This window comes from Pterocles gutturalis, unplaced genomic scaffold, assembly GCF_000699245.1.
Source record: "Pterocles gutturalis isolate BGI_N339 unplaced genomic scaffold, ASM69924v1 scaffold7306, whole genome shotgun sequence".
In the NCBI taxonomy this organism is placed as follows: Eukaryota; Metazoa; Chordata; class Aves; order Pterocliformes; family Pteroclidae; genus Pterocles; species Pterocles gutturalis.
This window is the reverse complement of record NW_010100237.1, coordinates 10,938-26,188: the sequence shown is the minus strand read 5'-3', so window position 1 is coordinate 26,188 and position 15,251 is coordinate 10,938. Positions and strand designations below refer to the sequence as shown.

Sequence of the window (15,251 nt, the reverse complement as noted above, 5' to 3'; positions counted from 1 at the left end):
GTAAGGAAGGTAAAACCTTTTAGATTGTGAAGCCTACAAATAGATGCACAATAAATCCTGGGAGAAACTGAAGTACAGGTAGTGCAGGGGCTAATTTTGGAAAGTTAGTTGTTGGCTGAAGTAGTCATCAAGATACCAAACTGATGGTTTCATTGAATTCCAGAAGTACTAGTGCTTTCATGTTTGCAGCAGTAAGTTTGAGATTTGCTGTGTGTTTCAGTCTTACTCATCTCTGTCTGGAGTTCACTGTTGCTTGGTGTTCGTTCTTCCCTTGTGTGCTCTCTAGTGAGCTCTGACATTTTTTTATCAAACAGAGTCTCCCAGTATTGCTACCAATTAACATGTAATATCCTTGGGGTTTTTTAGTATCTTGGCATTCTATTTTGTGTTGATAAACTGTGTAGAAGTGTTGTCCAAGGGTATATTGCTTTCTGTAATTAATAATAAAAGGATGTCAGATTCTGTAAAATGTTTGTAAAAGATTGTTTTGCTGTAGTACCATTTGAGTATTTCATACACTTCAAAAACTTTCTTACTCTATATAAATTTTCCATATCATTTTCCTGAAATAACAAATACATGACTGAAAGCCAGTCTTTTCTACAGCTGCTAAATGTTACAGTTCACTGACGTACAGTAGTTAAAAATCAAGATTATTTAGAGCATTATTATATTGTGTCCAATTGGAGATCATGGAAAGAAGCAAATCTAAAAGGAAGTTCTAAGAGCTGTGACTTAAATTAGTGTGGCTACTTCTAAATTCCCTTACAAAGCATGAATAATGGTGTCTTCTCTGCGTGAAAAGAACGTAAGTTTGGTTGTTACATGACAGATCGCTGTTAGATCAAATGCAGCAATTAGTTATTAGGATACTGAGCTCTGACAATGCTGCAGCTTGGTGAACTGTGACTTTTACCCCAATGGTAGGTTCAAGTCTGTTTATTCACAGAGGCTTTAAAATGTGGAAAGAGCTGGAACTGAACCAGTAAGGCAAGTGTTTCTGATAAGGAATGCAAATCGCTTTCACATTTTCAGTTGTTTTGAGAGGAAAAGGTTTTACTTTCCCAAGCAAGTTCATTTACAGTATGCTTGTTTGTTCAGAAGCCAAACCAAAACCCACACAGTAAGGTATTATCAGAAAGATAATGAAATTGTTTAGCTTCTTTTCTTTGTAATTCGTAGACTTTTCAGTCTGTACCCCACCAAGTATTGTTATTTTATATAAACTCTCTTTTTTTTTCTGACAGCTCAGCTGTTTTTAACTCCTGTTAACTGTTCAGGTTTGGTCCTTTTGATTCAAAAATTATCCTTTGAATATACTCCTGGAATTTGTGCAAAAATAACACATCATAATGGGATCCCTGAAGAGTAAGTGAACAGAGGACCCTTCTGTAAAGCAGTTGTTGACATCATGATCTATGGATGTGACAACTATGTTCAAAGCTCCTATGACAGTGTTTTCTTTAGTTCTCAATTTTTGGTTTTACTTTTTTGCTTTAAAAAATTAACAGCAAATCAGCTGTAAATGGGCTAGGATCAGAATGATCTTAACCCGTCATAGAATGGTGAATAAGTTGTTATTGGTTTTTCATAAATAATATATGTTAGAGAACTTGTTTTGGATATTAAATGTCTTAGATCAGTTATGGGCTTTGTTTAGTACTAATAAAAAAAGAAAAGGAACAAGGTGTCTTGCATCTCTTGGGCTGAGTGGCAAGTTTCTTCAGTCATTTAACAAGATAATACTGTACCTGGTTGTAGGAAAATTGAATAAATTCTTTCAGCATTTCAATTGATTTATATTTTTTTTCTTAAAGCTTTAAACAAAAAATCGATACATATTTCAACAGACTCAAATTAGCTAAAGATCCATTTTGGACTAACCTGTAAAATTAAATTACCTATGATGTGTGAGTCCAGTCAACAGCCTTTTCAACCATGAGACCACTTTCATGGAAGACAAAGGTGGAGATGTACAAATGTTTCTGTATCTGAAAAGGAATCCTGCTTAACAGTGTAGCTGGAAGTTCATAGCGAGCATTTTCATTATTGTTGCTGTAGAAATACTTAGTCTCTGTTTTGTAGAGCACTCGTTTTTGGGTTAGGGAGCTGATGAGCCAGTGGGGCTCTGGTCTCACAGGCAGCTGAAGCCAAGTCACTGAGGTAACAAACTAAAGGTAACCTTATCCGAATTTGTTGATAAATCAGAACATTAGTTTGTGATTAAGCTCCAAGGAAATTTGTATATTAGAAAATATAAATTATTGTTTTAAAGAAAGGAATGCTTACTGAAGGAAGTATTGTGCTTCAATTATTTTGGCAAGCAATTTGTTTTATGTAGAGATCCTTGATACTGGAAATTTTCAGTAGATGCAGCTATCCTGCTGTTATCGAGTAGGTATGTATTCTTCTAAATATTACTTCTACATAAACTTTTTGTTGAATCACCACAGCTTTGATTCCTCAAAGTGAAAACATTATACTTTAGATGCTAGCTCACATTCCAATCTAATCTTTAGCTTCACAAAGTGACATGATGCATCCTCCTCACTTCTGAGAGGCAAGGAGGTACCTTGTGTTGCAGGAAATATCATCTCGCTGGTGAAAAGTAGAGTAAGATGTAAAAACGCCTAGTGAGTGTTCCTCTTTCCTAAACTCTCAGAAAATAATCTACCTAGTTTTTAGAGACAGAATGGGCGTTTAATTTTTGTAGTTGTATACATATTCTAGATAAAGATAAAACTGGCGTATACCATATGATGATAATGGCTAGAGTAAAATAAATTGAACTAGAATAAAGAACACTGCTGTAATTTTGCATGGCTTGATTTGCTGTGCTCTCTTTTGTCACTTCCTGTGACACATACATGTGTATTATAGCAGAATGCAAACTAGTTAATCTGAAAAGATGTTGGAAGTCATCTATCCTTGGACTTTTATGTTCAAACAAACAGAAAACAAAGATAATGAAAGAAAGTATGATGTGTTGTATTCAGTGAGGCATTGGATAATCTGAATTGTGATTTTCTTTGTTTTGTTTTTTAAGAATTTCAGACTGGTATTAAATGAGACTTTTTAGAAGAAGCTGGGTGCAGAAAACACTCTCAATAAAAATATTACTGACCTGAGGAACAAAAAACACAGGGTCTTTATTGTACTTGGAGACTGGTTTTGACACAATGTCATCTACCTTCCTGTAGCAGTGTTGCATCCCAAGGAGCTCACTGGCAGAATGGAATTGCATAATCAAGCTTAAAATCCAACTGAAAGCATATTGCCCAGGTGTCACTTTTGTCCAATAATTGTGAAATGTCTTGGGAGAAATATGTATCAAGTCCAGACAAAATTGAAACAGCAGCTTGTGTCATATACAACTTTCTGTAAAATAAGTATAGATTACACGTGTTTGACATGGTTTATGGCACACGATGGTGTAAGCAGAGCTGGATGCTCTGTTCCTGTCGTCTGTGAGGGTGCTTTCACATTCTTCGTGTTCAAAAAAGAACAAGCTCTACACAAACTGATTCTACTTATTGGAGAATGGCAACAATATGGGTATTTTCTTCCTGTTAGTATGAAAATAACCAGAAACTCCCAATGACTTAATTGGCCAATATGGTTTTAGAGCCAAAATTTGTCAGTACCTTCTTACTCACTTTGCATAACATTTGTTTTCAGAAATTAAATCAGTGCTGACCTTAGTGATGCATTTTCACACCTCGGATTGGACTGAAAATTAATTAGTCAGCATTGGCCTGAAAACAAAACAAAACAAAATCTCTGAAGTTTCACAACCGTTCTTTGAGAGTGTATGGAAAAATGTTTTTTCAACCAGCTGTCCCCTTTCAGCATGGATACTCAATATCACTAGATAAATTGGCTAGTACCTTTCACTTGTAAGAAGAGCTTGTTTTAGTGCCTCACTTTCCTCGCTCCAGTTTCGATCACTACTTTTCCCCTTAGAAAACCCCAGAAAACAGTGGTTATTAGCATCACAAAATTGTCCCCATCCTCAAAACCACAGGAACCATCTTCAAATTCTTGGTGTTTGGTTTTCCAGTAAAACATTTGTCAATTTTTGAGTGAGAAAAAGTAGCTGTGGAGCTTGAAATTAGTTGTCTTTTTGATCCTTTCATCTCTCCATACTATTTATAAAGAAAACTGTCAGTCTGGTGTGCTTCACCTTGTGGTTTGTGACACCATCACCTACTGTTACCCTCTGATTTAGGCTTTTCTGAAAACCCACTTTGGCACAAAAATGTCACAAAATGAAATTAAATTGAAAAGTAGTAGAAGATTCTCCCCACTTTGCCTCTCCCTTTCTGTGACCTCTGAGGTAATTGCCTTTAAATTTTCCACTCTTCACTTACTCTTTTCCACTTCTCAGTTTTCAGGAAGAGGGCTGGTATGAAATCTCTTTATGTTGACTTCTCGATGCATAACTGATAATAAATGAAGATTTCCCCCCCAAACCACCACCTTTTGCTCCTGCCAGTGCTGCTGGTTTGTTTTTTTTTTTTTTTTTATTGCCAGTACAGCTGCAACACTAATTGCTAATTGTTGAGCTTTTTTAGATTAGCCAGTGCTATAAATTTAAGTAGTAATGACTAAAATCTGGAGTCAATTATACAGTCAGTTTTGTGTAAGGAAGAAGTAGACCATCACTCTTCAGATGTAGCTAATGTAGTCAGCATTGTCATGTCCTAACAAAAAAAAAGCTTTTGATTTTTCTGCAGGAAAGCCAGATGGCTTCTATCTGTCCTTCATAGCAAATTTGACCTTTAAATTAGAAAACATAAGGGACCAGTGATTCACTGGCGCACAAAGAACTCAGCAGGCATTAAAGGACAGTGTCCTAATTGACTGAGCTGTGTTTCAGATGCCCGTTGATTAAAGAAGGTGCTGCAAAGATGCTGCAACTGTTTCGTTTACAGGCGAGGTTTTTGTGAACGCAGATGGCACAAATACCTGGGTTCCAGCAAGCCATAGGTAACTGCTGTTTGTGAAAGTAGCCCCATTCATTTTTTGATAGTGCCTCTGGATATACACACAAAAGCAAACTATTCGGGAGAGTGGAGAGTTTTCTTCCTACAAAGTGTAGCACTGAGAGCATCCTCTGTGTTTCAACGTCTGCAAACATTGACTAGGTCTCATCCCTCGTGATAAGAAAATGAGTAGTGTAATTGTTTGGAAACTAGCAAGAAGAGAGAGCAGACATCTTTTGTTCCTTTGACATTAAACATCAAAGTAAAATTATTTTTGTTCTACAGATATAAAAGCTGAAGCCGAGATACAGTGTGACTTGAGGTACAGAAAGAGTTTGAGCCAGCTTGTTTCTGAGTTGATTTTGGGAGTTTTTTCATCCAGGTTGTAGTAAAACCCCCTGTGCTCTTTCCTCCTTGTCTGTCCTCCCTAGGAGTCAATCAGTGGGTAATTGAGAGTTGAATTCACAAGTTAGTGAGATGGAAAGGACTTCTGATTTGTTGTGTGACATGCCTTTTGGGGCAGTGGATATCTGTCCTTTTTTCACCTGACTGGAAATACCAGTATTTTTTTAAAAGTCAGAGCTAGGAAACATTTCTGAGATTTATAAATACCAAGCGGAAATTTACTTTTAGAGGAGAAATAAACTCAGTTTTGTTTGTTCCAGTAGTCGTATTTGCTTGCTGCTCCGGGGAGGTTTATTCTTTGTAAAAGTGTCACATTGACATGGATCTTATTTTGCCTGTGCAGATGTTCATCATTCTGTCCATTTGGGTAATGACACTGCAGCTGCACACCCAGCTATTCTGTTTCTATGCTGCTGATTTTGCATAAATACTAATTTGTTTAAAAAAAAATGGAATAAACATCACAAGATAAACTAAGTGTCAGAACACTCCTGTGCTCTGTTGCTTTATGTCATGCTATTTGGTTCTAAGGTTTTGGCCAGTATGATGAAATTCTAAGCTGGATCAGTACTATCTTTGCATAGTGTAGCAGCTGAGACTTATTTTCATGGAAGTTCAATTTAGAGATGTTCACTAACATCTTTACTGGCTTCTATTTAAAAAAAAAAATACAGAAACCTACATAGGCTTGTTTAGAAACTGCATTTTGTTCAAATCAAAGCCTTGAGAACAAAAGCTTTTGTAGGAGTAGTCTTTCAAATGAAATTATTCATGCAAATAGAGCATCTGAATAGTTTGTACAGTGGTTCGTTTGGATTGCAAGCAACAGGGAAAGCAAGAAAGTCTTTTGCTGAGAAAGATGAAATGTGGTAAGGATTAAGCCAAGAATTTAGTGGCAGTTTCTGCTACGTGAATGTCAGATGCTGACTGTTGGTAATACTCATAAGGCAAAACAGTAAAAATAATTGTGAAAACCTCACTCAGTATTGTTGTTCTCATTTTCGCTATCAACTGATTTTTATTTGAGGTTTTAGTAGCAGTCAGGATGCTTATATCTGATGGATATTATGACCCAGTGAAAAAGGACACTGAAGTTTCTCATAAATGTATCAGACTTTGCAATGAGCAGTCCCGTATTGGAGTGATGAAAATATGTAGCTAGTAGTCATAGAAACACCAGCAATGCTGCTTAATGTTGCTGGAAGAATAAATACTAGAGCAACCAGCAGTTTTCAGAATGGCTTACTTGAAAATAATCTGAAAAGTAAACAGGATTTTGAAAGGGTTCTCATATGTATTTGTGATAAGTTGTGTCGAAATGTATTACAGCCTTCTTCAGTAATTATGAAAAACATAGTTACAGATGTTCATGAAATATGGATTTGGATACCTCCCTGAAGTTCATAAAAGCTTCCCAAGAATTTCTGAAATGCCTATCTTAACCTTGAGCCTTAAGTACCTAATCCATTTCAGGCGATGTTTTAGCAGTGAGAAGATGCTGGCCTTTAATACACAGATAACTCTGGTCAAACTTGAGGACCAAAAAACCACATTCCATACAAAACCACTCTTTGGTGAGAGGGAAAGGGCAATCTTGTGGCTTAGGAGCAAAAAGTGTAAGTGAAACTCTTGGAACTTTGCAATGAAGTGCACTTGCCTGCACTAGGCATCTCTCAATCCTTCACCTGTCATGCTTCCAAAAATACAAAATACTGAAAGGGAGAAAGGTAAACCTGCAGCTTCATTCAGCTGAATGAAGATGTAGGCCTGCCATCATCTCAGACCTTTAACTGGAATTTTTAATATGATGATTTAGGATTTCCTTGAGTATTTAATCTCCTCTTTATTGCTATCCTGATTTTTACACTCTACACAGTTATATGGGCCTGACTGGAAGTTTTCTATGAAATCAGCTTTTTGCAACCTGTTCGATACAATTTTCAAATCTATAGTCTTTAGTTCTCCTTGAAGATATTTCAAGCAGAAATTAAGTGTTATTTAATGCGTTATTACTAAACTATCCAGTGCGCAAGGGGGTAGGAAGTGGACAACTTGAAACCTTAAAGTGGAACGGACTCTGCGTATGTGTGTATATGGTGTGGGGTTTCAAACTTTTCTTTCTGGAAACAAAGCAAAAGTTTAACCAGATTCATCAAATATATTTCTTTTCTCTTTGACTTTGACTAATGACTAAACTAACAAGACTCAATTTAAATGCTAAAATGAGAACACTAAGTAAATAATTCAAAGGGGATGTTTTTGATGCCTTCATGGTGGCCATTCTTTTTAAAAGTGTAGAATGTGTTCATCAGAATGACCCCCCCAAAATTAAATGCAGAAATCTCTTCCTAATTGCACCTCCTCTGTGAGGAACCACTGTCCTTCAGAATACATGGTTTACTTTGGAACTCAGAGATTTCAAATAGGAATTACTATTGGTTTTGTTACAAGAATCATAAGTCAGTGTATATTAATCATGTTGCTGCTGTTGCAGCTCGAGAGGTAATTTGTCATCTTGCCGTGTTTCTTCTTGGCTAGGTTGCAGCAGTCAATTTTAATTGCAGTGCTGAAAAGCCTTCCTGCACAGATCTAGTACTCGGCAGCACTTGATATTGCTGTTAATTGCAAACTGATTTTAAGGTCTTAACTGTGTGGTTTGTTCTCTCCCCATATATCAGTGTATATCAGTGTGCCAGTGTGTTCTTGGGGTGGATTTAAAATTAATTCCATAGAATGCAGCTGAACCTTAACATCAGTAACTGTGAGACTTTCTGAGAAGTTCTATGAACAAATTAGAAGATCACTGAAGTGCTTGATTACTAGAGTTGTAGAGTTGTTTAAAAGAGCATTACAGTGACTTTTTTTTAAACTGCAGTTAGCAATTTTGCTGAGATCTCGTTAAATCACGTTTTCTATGTGTGGAAATAGATCCGATAGAAGTCTGTGCTCTAATTTGGGAAGGTATTTAAGCTTGTGCATAATTACAAGCGTGTGAGTATTCCGTTAAATTCAGTCGAATTCTACTGTGTGCTTCATTGGCTGACACACTTCTAATATGTCTGTGGGAGATAATAAACTTCCTTCTCATCATGTTTGTTATGGAGATAAAAGTTCTATAATATTAGCCTGAAATATCTTCTAAATCTATCCCTAGCTACTTACTACCTTGGGAGTTTGAACTTTTCAGCTTAATCTATTCTTTCATATTAATCAAACTTCCTTTGGAGAGGAAGTTGAGGAAAAACTCAATTTATGCTTTCTTCAAACATATCAGCAACAGAGTTATAACAGTACTTTGAGTGAAACAGTTATCTTTCCTTACTTGGCAGGCTAGTGTATGCTTTTTATTTTAGCACTGACAGGCACTGTTCTGGGATTCATTGCCTTTGAAAAGAATGCAGAGAAATACTAAACTGAAATCTTTGAGTGTTTTGCTATCATAAAGAGGGTGGTTGTATGTGCAGTATCCCTGGTGCCCTGAAAGATTACAAAATGGAAAAAGAAGGTCGTTTCATCTCATTAATTTGACCTTGTTAATAACATTGTTGAAATAATTTGGCTTGCATTTTTGTCAATGCTTTAAAAAAAAAAAAATATGGAAAATGTTCAGGAAAGACTTGATTCTGTCTTACAGTCAGTCCCCTTAGTCATATCCAGAAGTTTAAGAAGCAACTTAAATCATTTGATATTTGCTTACATGAGAGAGATTTCTGACGGACAGTTCTTTAATGTAAAAAGTTTTAATGAGCTCCACTGTTTGAGAGGAAAATTGGACAAATTCAGATAAGAAATAAGTCATAATTGTTAAGTAGGGCAATTAATCATTGAAACAATTTACCTAGCATGTGAAGCATTCTGCCTCAGTGTAAAGACTGTTCTGATTTATCCGTGAGAATCTCTTTTACAGACTTGATTTGATGGAATTTTACCTAGCTCATTATGCAAGAGACTGAAGTAGATGGGCATGATGGTCTCCACAACAGCTCACATCATTTGAAATTTGTCATTATGAGAATAAAGCATGTGATTAGGCAGCAGCAATTAATTTTCTGCAAGTAATGTGAATTTGCTGGGCACTTTTCCTATTGTGATCAGCACTGCTTTGCAAGGTGACTAGTAGTTTTAAACTTTGGGGATAGCACTGGTTAAAGAACGCTAAGATCTGAGACTTCTTAATTCTGAGAGGTCATGGACTCTAAGGGGTCTTAAACAGCACAAGTACTTTTCCAAATTGAGCACCTAAAGTTAGCATTGCTATAAAAAAAAATAGACTAGACTGTTTCAGTTGTATGGGACCTACAATGATCATCTAGTTCAACTGTCTGACCAATTCAGGGCTGCACAAGTTAAACCATGCTATTAACGGCATTGTCCAAATGCCTCTTAAACACTGACAGGCTTGGGGCATCGACCACCTCTCTAGGAAGCCTGTTCCAGTGTTTGACCACCTTGGGTAAAGAAATGCTTCCTCATGTCCAGTCTGAACTTGCCATTCCATTATGCAAACCTTGACGCACAGCCAGCACTTCAGAAAACTGAAATGATGTTTTGATATCTGTAACGCTTCTTCAGATCCATGCATCAGATTATTTGAATTCATCCAAACTGTTTATATATGCATCTGCTTCTCATAAATGTTGTGAGGAAAAGGCAGGTCTGCAAAACTTGGCTCCTGTAAAGCAAAATATTTCTTTTTTTTTTCTTTTTTTTTTTTTTTTCCCCCTAAAGATCTGTTTAAACTCTCACCAATTCTATGTACAGGGTTTTTTTGAATATTACCAAAGGAATGTCTGTGGTAAAGGTGCATGTGAGATGTTGCCATCTGGAGCAGTTCTGAACAATTTCCGTGGAATAAGTTGGAATTCACAGAAGGGCATCCACTGCACCCTTTGTAAATATTCATGGGTCAAGACTTTGCCAAGGCTGAAATAGGAAAGTATAGATGTTGTTGCTGTATTCTTATAGTGCTTTCAGCTTTTAATTCACATACAAATTGCATGTAAAACAAACTCCGTTATTGCTACAACAGTTAAAATATATTGCTGTCAAAAGAAAAAACAATGTAAGGGGTATCAATGTCTCCAACCAACTGTACATGGATGGTGGATGTAATCAAAGTTAATGAAATTCTCACCTGCCCTGTAAAGGTCAGTTTTGATGGGGTTGATTTGCTTGCCCCTTCCTGTGATTCTTTATTTTTTACCTAATTGCCTTAAAGTTTCTGAAAGATAATTTTATCTGAAAAGAAGCTTAGAATAAGGAAGTGTTTAGATAATTTCAAACATGGTTAGGTTGATCTAGACTCTTCCAACATTGTATTTAATATGCAAAGCTGTGTAATTTTGCTCAAGTGGCATTACATTCTTGTTTAGTGAATGTGGAGTATTTTCTCTTTCTCTCACAGCATTTTAGTTGTGTTTAAAGTCTTATGTCCAGGTATTTCTTTTGACTTTCTGGCCTTGAGCTTTAGAATTACTAGCTGGGGGCATGAGATGTATGGGGGCTGTTTCTATCTTATTTAAATACTAATTTTTATGAAACAGTTAAAAATGGGTGTTTTTGTAACATTGTAAATTTCCAATTTTCTGCTGTAACTTAGAAGTAAAAGAGAGATTCTTTACTAAACTTCCATAACTGAAATCATTATGTCTGCTACTGTATAGTTCAGATAGAATAGTATTTGTTTTAACTGTTAAATTGAATTATTTTTTGTCATCTCCACCCGCATTCTAGGTGCAGGACAAGTTTCGTCTGGACCTGTCTGATGAAGAAGCTGTCCATTACATGCAGAGCCTGATTGATGAAAGTGTCCATGCCCTCTTTGCAGCTGTGGTGGAACAGATACACAAGTTTGCACAGGTAAGATACCTTCTCGATTGATGGTCTCAGTGAAAGCTGAGTAAAGTGAGAGGTTACAAGTGGTAAGTTGAAGACTTAATTTCATTATTTATGATGTTTTAGTTCATTTTCCAACAAGTTAGAAGTGTGTTCTTGCTGCCAGAACTGGAGAGCAAGCTCATAGTGGTCCTAGAAAATTTTTTAAAGCGCCTTAGCAAACATGCTAAGTAGGATGTATCCTCGGTTGTATTATCAGGGATAAGAACTGTAAATTTGAAAGGTGGAGTTCTGAGGGAAAGATCCAGAACATCCTTAGCTTTAATTCCCAGAGTAAATGAGTGAAGATAACTTCTTTCTTTCCTACCTTTGCTAGACTTCCTTAATTGTGCATTGCAGATGGTTATTTTGATCATTAACAGACAGCATCTTGCACAGAAGGAGCCAAGAACTCTGCTCATAACAGCATCCACATCTTCTGCAGTGTTGACACTGTACCACAGAGCATGATCCTCGCAGCTACATGAGCAGCTATACCCTGTGTCAGAGGCCTCAACACAGATTGAGATCCTGGGGAATAATTAAGTTTTTCAGATTTGGGGCTGTAAGGGGTGGCTGAGATTTCTTGATGGGGCAGTGGGAATTGGGCTCCGTGCTTGCAGGAGGTGTGCAGTGGTGGAATCTCTACACCACCAAGTAAAGGAGCTGTGGGAGGAGGTCAAAGAATCATAGAATGGTTAGAATTGGAAAGGACCTTCAAGATCACTGAGTTCCAACCCCTTTCCATGGGCAGGGACACCTCCCACTAGCCCAGGTTGCTCAAAGCCTCATCCAGCCTGGCCCTACATTAGGCAGAGTGTTGCTGGCAGATGGAGGGAGGCAATCCTTCCCCTCTACACAGTGCTGGGCCAGATGGCATCTGGAGTGCTCTGCCCTCTTTGGGCTCCCCAGTAGAGGAGAGGTGTGGACGTGCTGGAGCAAGTCCAGCAAGGGGCCATGGAGATGATCAAGCGCTTGGAGCATCTGTCATACAAGGAGAGGCTGAGAGAGCTGGAATGGTTCAGCTTGGAGAAGAGAAGGCTCAGAGGGATCTTATCCATGTGTATAAATACCTGATGGAAGCTGGAGTCAGTCTGTTTTCAGTGCTGCCCAGTAACAGGACAAGACACAACAGTCACAAACTGAAAGACAGGAAACTTCATCTAAACATAAAGATTTTTTTTTTTACTGTGAGGGTAGTCAAACACTCAGAGAGGTTTCCCAGAGAGGTGACAGTCTCCATCTGCTGAGATGCTTAAAGTCCAACAGTGCAACGTCATGAACAACCTGTTTTGTTTCATCCTGCTTGAGCAGTAGGCTTGGCACAACTGATCTCCAGAGATCCCATCCACCCTCAAGCATTAGCTGATTCTTGCTAATGGTCTGGGGTGGCAATAGATTATTGTTTCCACTCTCCTTATTATTAAAATTTAGCTTTGCTCTAGTATGGAGAATGAAATGTTTAACCACTCGTATGTGTGCAATCTTACTACAAGCCACAGTAAGACAATAAAATGTTTAATTTTCATGTCTAACAAAACTGTGTTCACAAAAGCATTTCTTCTTTGGATTTAAAATGTTTTTTTTCCCCCTAAAACCATCTGACATATTTAGTGTGCACATTGTCTTTATCAGGGATTTAAGATACTGCAGTGTTTGCCTTAAGTATTAGGCTCATTACAGGAAATGGAATTGAGAGGAAAAATAAAACTGATATGAAAAGCCAGTCATTATCTCAGGTTTTTTTATTGATTCTTCCTTCAAAAGACTGATCAAATTCTGATAGAAACTGAGGAGAACTATTTTTATGGCTGTCCATTTTGCTAAAGGTCTTCCAGCTAATCTGTTGTTTCCTGCAAACTTAATTTTTGTTTTGAAGAATTGCACTGTAGTGCAGGGTAAGAAGCAAAAATATTGTTTCCATCTGCGTATATATTTAATAAAGGTGATCTCTGACTTGATGTGAAAAAAAGCAGTGTAATTATGTGAAAACGTTGCAAAATTTGTTGCCATTCATTATGGATTACTTTGATCATAGAGTGGAGGACAGCAAATTCATAAGACAAAGTGAAAAATGCCTAGTATGTACTTCAAGGTTCAAAAAAAAAAAAAATAACCAAAACATCATAAAGAGGCGAGATTAAAATTTGAAGAGCATCCAGTATGTATATAGACCTTTCTTTTAGTCACATACTGACAGTCACTTTTTGAAAGACATATCTTTTTCCCTTCATTGGTTTTAGGTGCCTGCCAGACTCTCACAGATAATTGCTATTGCAGTGGTGAAGCTGTATTAGTAAGTCAGAGTTTACAGGTTTGATTTGGGTGTCCTTTTCTTTTTTCCACTCAGAGTTGTTCTTGCTTGACCCTTCTTCAGCACTTACAACTTATTTTAAAATCACAGGACAGATTTGTACAGAATATTTAGAAGGACCCAAGAATTTGAACTCCAGGCTTCTAGCTTTCAGGAATGAAACAGCAACAGGCTGATGATGTGACAGCCACTAATGCAAGCCTGATCCAGTTGTCACATAGGTTTTTTACCTCTCCATCTGGTTGATGCTGGATTCCAGCACAGAGACTTTTGGACTGTTTTTCCTGAGGCCCTGAAATCATCCCTCATGTGCTGCTACAGAGTGTGCTAGCTATGTGCTTTTAGCTTTCCTTTCTACTTTGAGTATCGGGTGTCCAAAATTAAAACAATTGGGTGTTGCTGTGTAAGTGCTTAATGTGATGTAGGATTCTTCTGCTCGTTTTGGAGTTCAGGTTATTGCCTCCATTCATGTTCTGTAAATAATTACACTTGCAGGCTTCCCCCTTCAAGAATACTGGATGCTTATAAGTGCAAAAAGAATAGTCACAAATTAATCAGCAGTTGACAAGTCTTAAGAACCTGGGGTCTATTTATATATTTAAAAAAAAAAAAAAACTTAGAAAAAAAACCTATCAAAATTAAGTGTAATTAATGTCTATTCTCTTTACAAGTGATGCAGGACAGTTTTTAGTGATATTTAGTACTTCATTAGTCAAAATCGTTATCTTTCCTTTTTTATTTGAGGCAATCTTAAGAATTTGCTTGCTGGAGTCTTCACAGAGCCTGTAAATCGTTGAACAAATGAACAATTAAAGCATCATTGAATTTGCTGTAAAGAGGTCATCTTACACAATGGCCAACTGAAGCTTTCAATTTGTTCAAATATAATGCTGCATTGAATTCCCAATGGCCTTGCTCTTAATAGTAATAGTATAAAAAACTGAACCAAAACAAAAAACACTGCATAGGTATTATGACTCATGCTTAAAAAGCAGATTTTGGCCTAATGCCATACAATTTTTAATTTGAAATGCCCCTCAAGATTTTTTTTTTTATCCATAGTTAGTTATTCTCTCAATGCCTCCAAAATAGGCTTACAAGGATCTGTGCTGTTTACTGCAGCAGTTAAGAGCTTTTTAATAAGGTTGGTTATTATAGTAACTGTTGTGTATCAGCATTCTATATGTCACTGTCTAGTAAGTAAAGCTCTTGGATAAAACAATCTAGATATTTTGGCATCAGCTTGCTGTTGCTCTTTTGTTACAATATTGTAAATTGAGTTCAGTTCTAAGGTGTGTTATGAAGCTTTTAGTTTAGTTTCCAATGTGTCTCTAATCTAGTATCTTGTCAGATACTTTACAGACCTTTTTATATAGTACTTGTCTCCTTAATGGTTATCAAAAAACTGTTGTTCAAAAGTAAAGGACTGTAACATTTAGAATAAGTTAATGGTGTTGTGCAGTAGTGCTCAAGAGGAGCAAAAGTGCATCCTGATTTTAGTTGATACTAATGAAGACTAGATAGCCATTTCTCCCTGGAGAATCATTTTCATTTTAGCAGCATTATTTATTTCTGCAGAGGAAGGAAGCAATCTCCAGTTGAAGTGACTAATTTCACATTTTCTTCCCTTGTAAATTTACAAGTCAAGTCAGCTGCATTCTGGGTTCGTGTTA

At 36.9% G+C, this 15,251-nt stretch overlaps 1 protein-coding gene across 1 annotated transcript in view; it reads left to right on the top strand.

Annotated features, from left to right (window-relative positions):
- PIK3C3 (phosphatidylinositol 3-kinase, catalytic subunit type 3) overlaps window positions 1-14,106 on the top strand; it is a gene marked incomplete at its 5' end in the record, with an annotated part of 45,494 nt that extends 31,388 nt beyond the window's left edge. The window contains 2 exons of the mRNA XM_010078941.1: window positions 11,124-11,247; window positions 14,060-14,106. Of these exons, the coding sequence (XP_010077243.1) occupies window positions 11,124-11,247; window positions 14,060-14,106 (171 nt within the window). The remainder of the gene's footprint in view (window positions 1-11,123; window positions 11,248-14,059) is intronic.
- Between the last annotated feature and the right edge of the window lie 1,145 nt (window positions 14,107-15,251).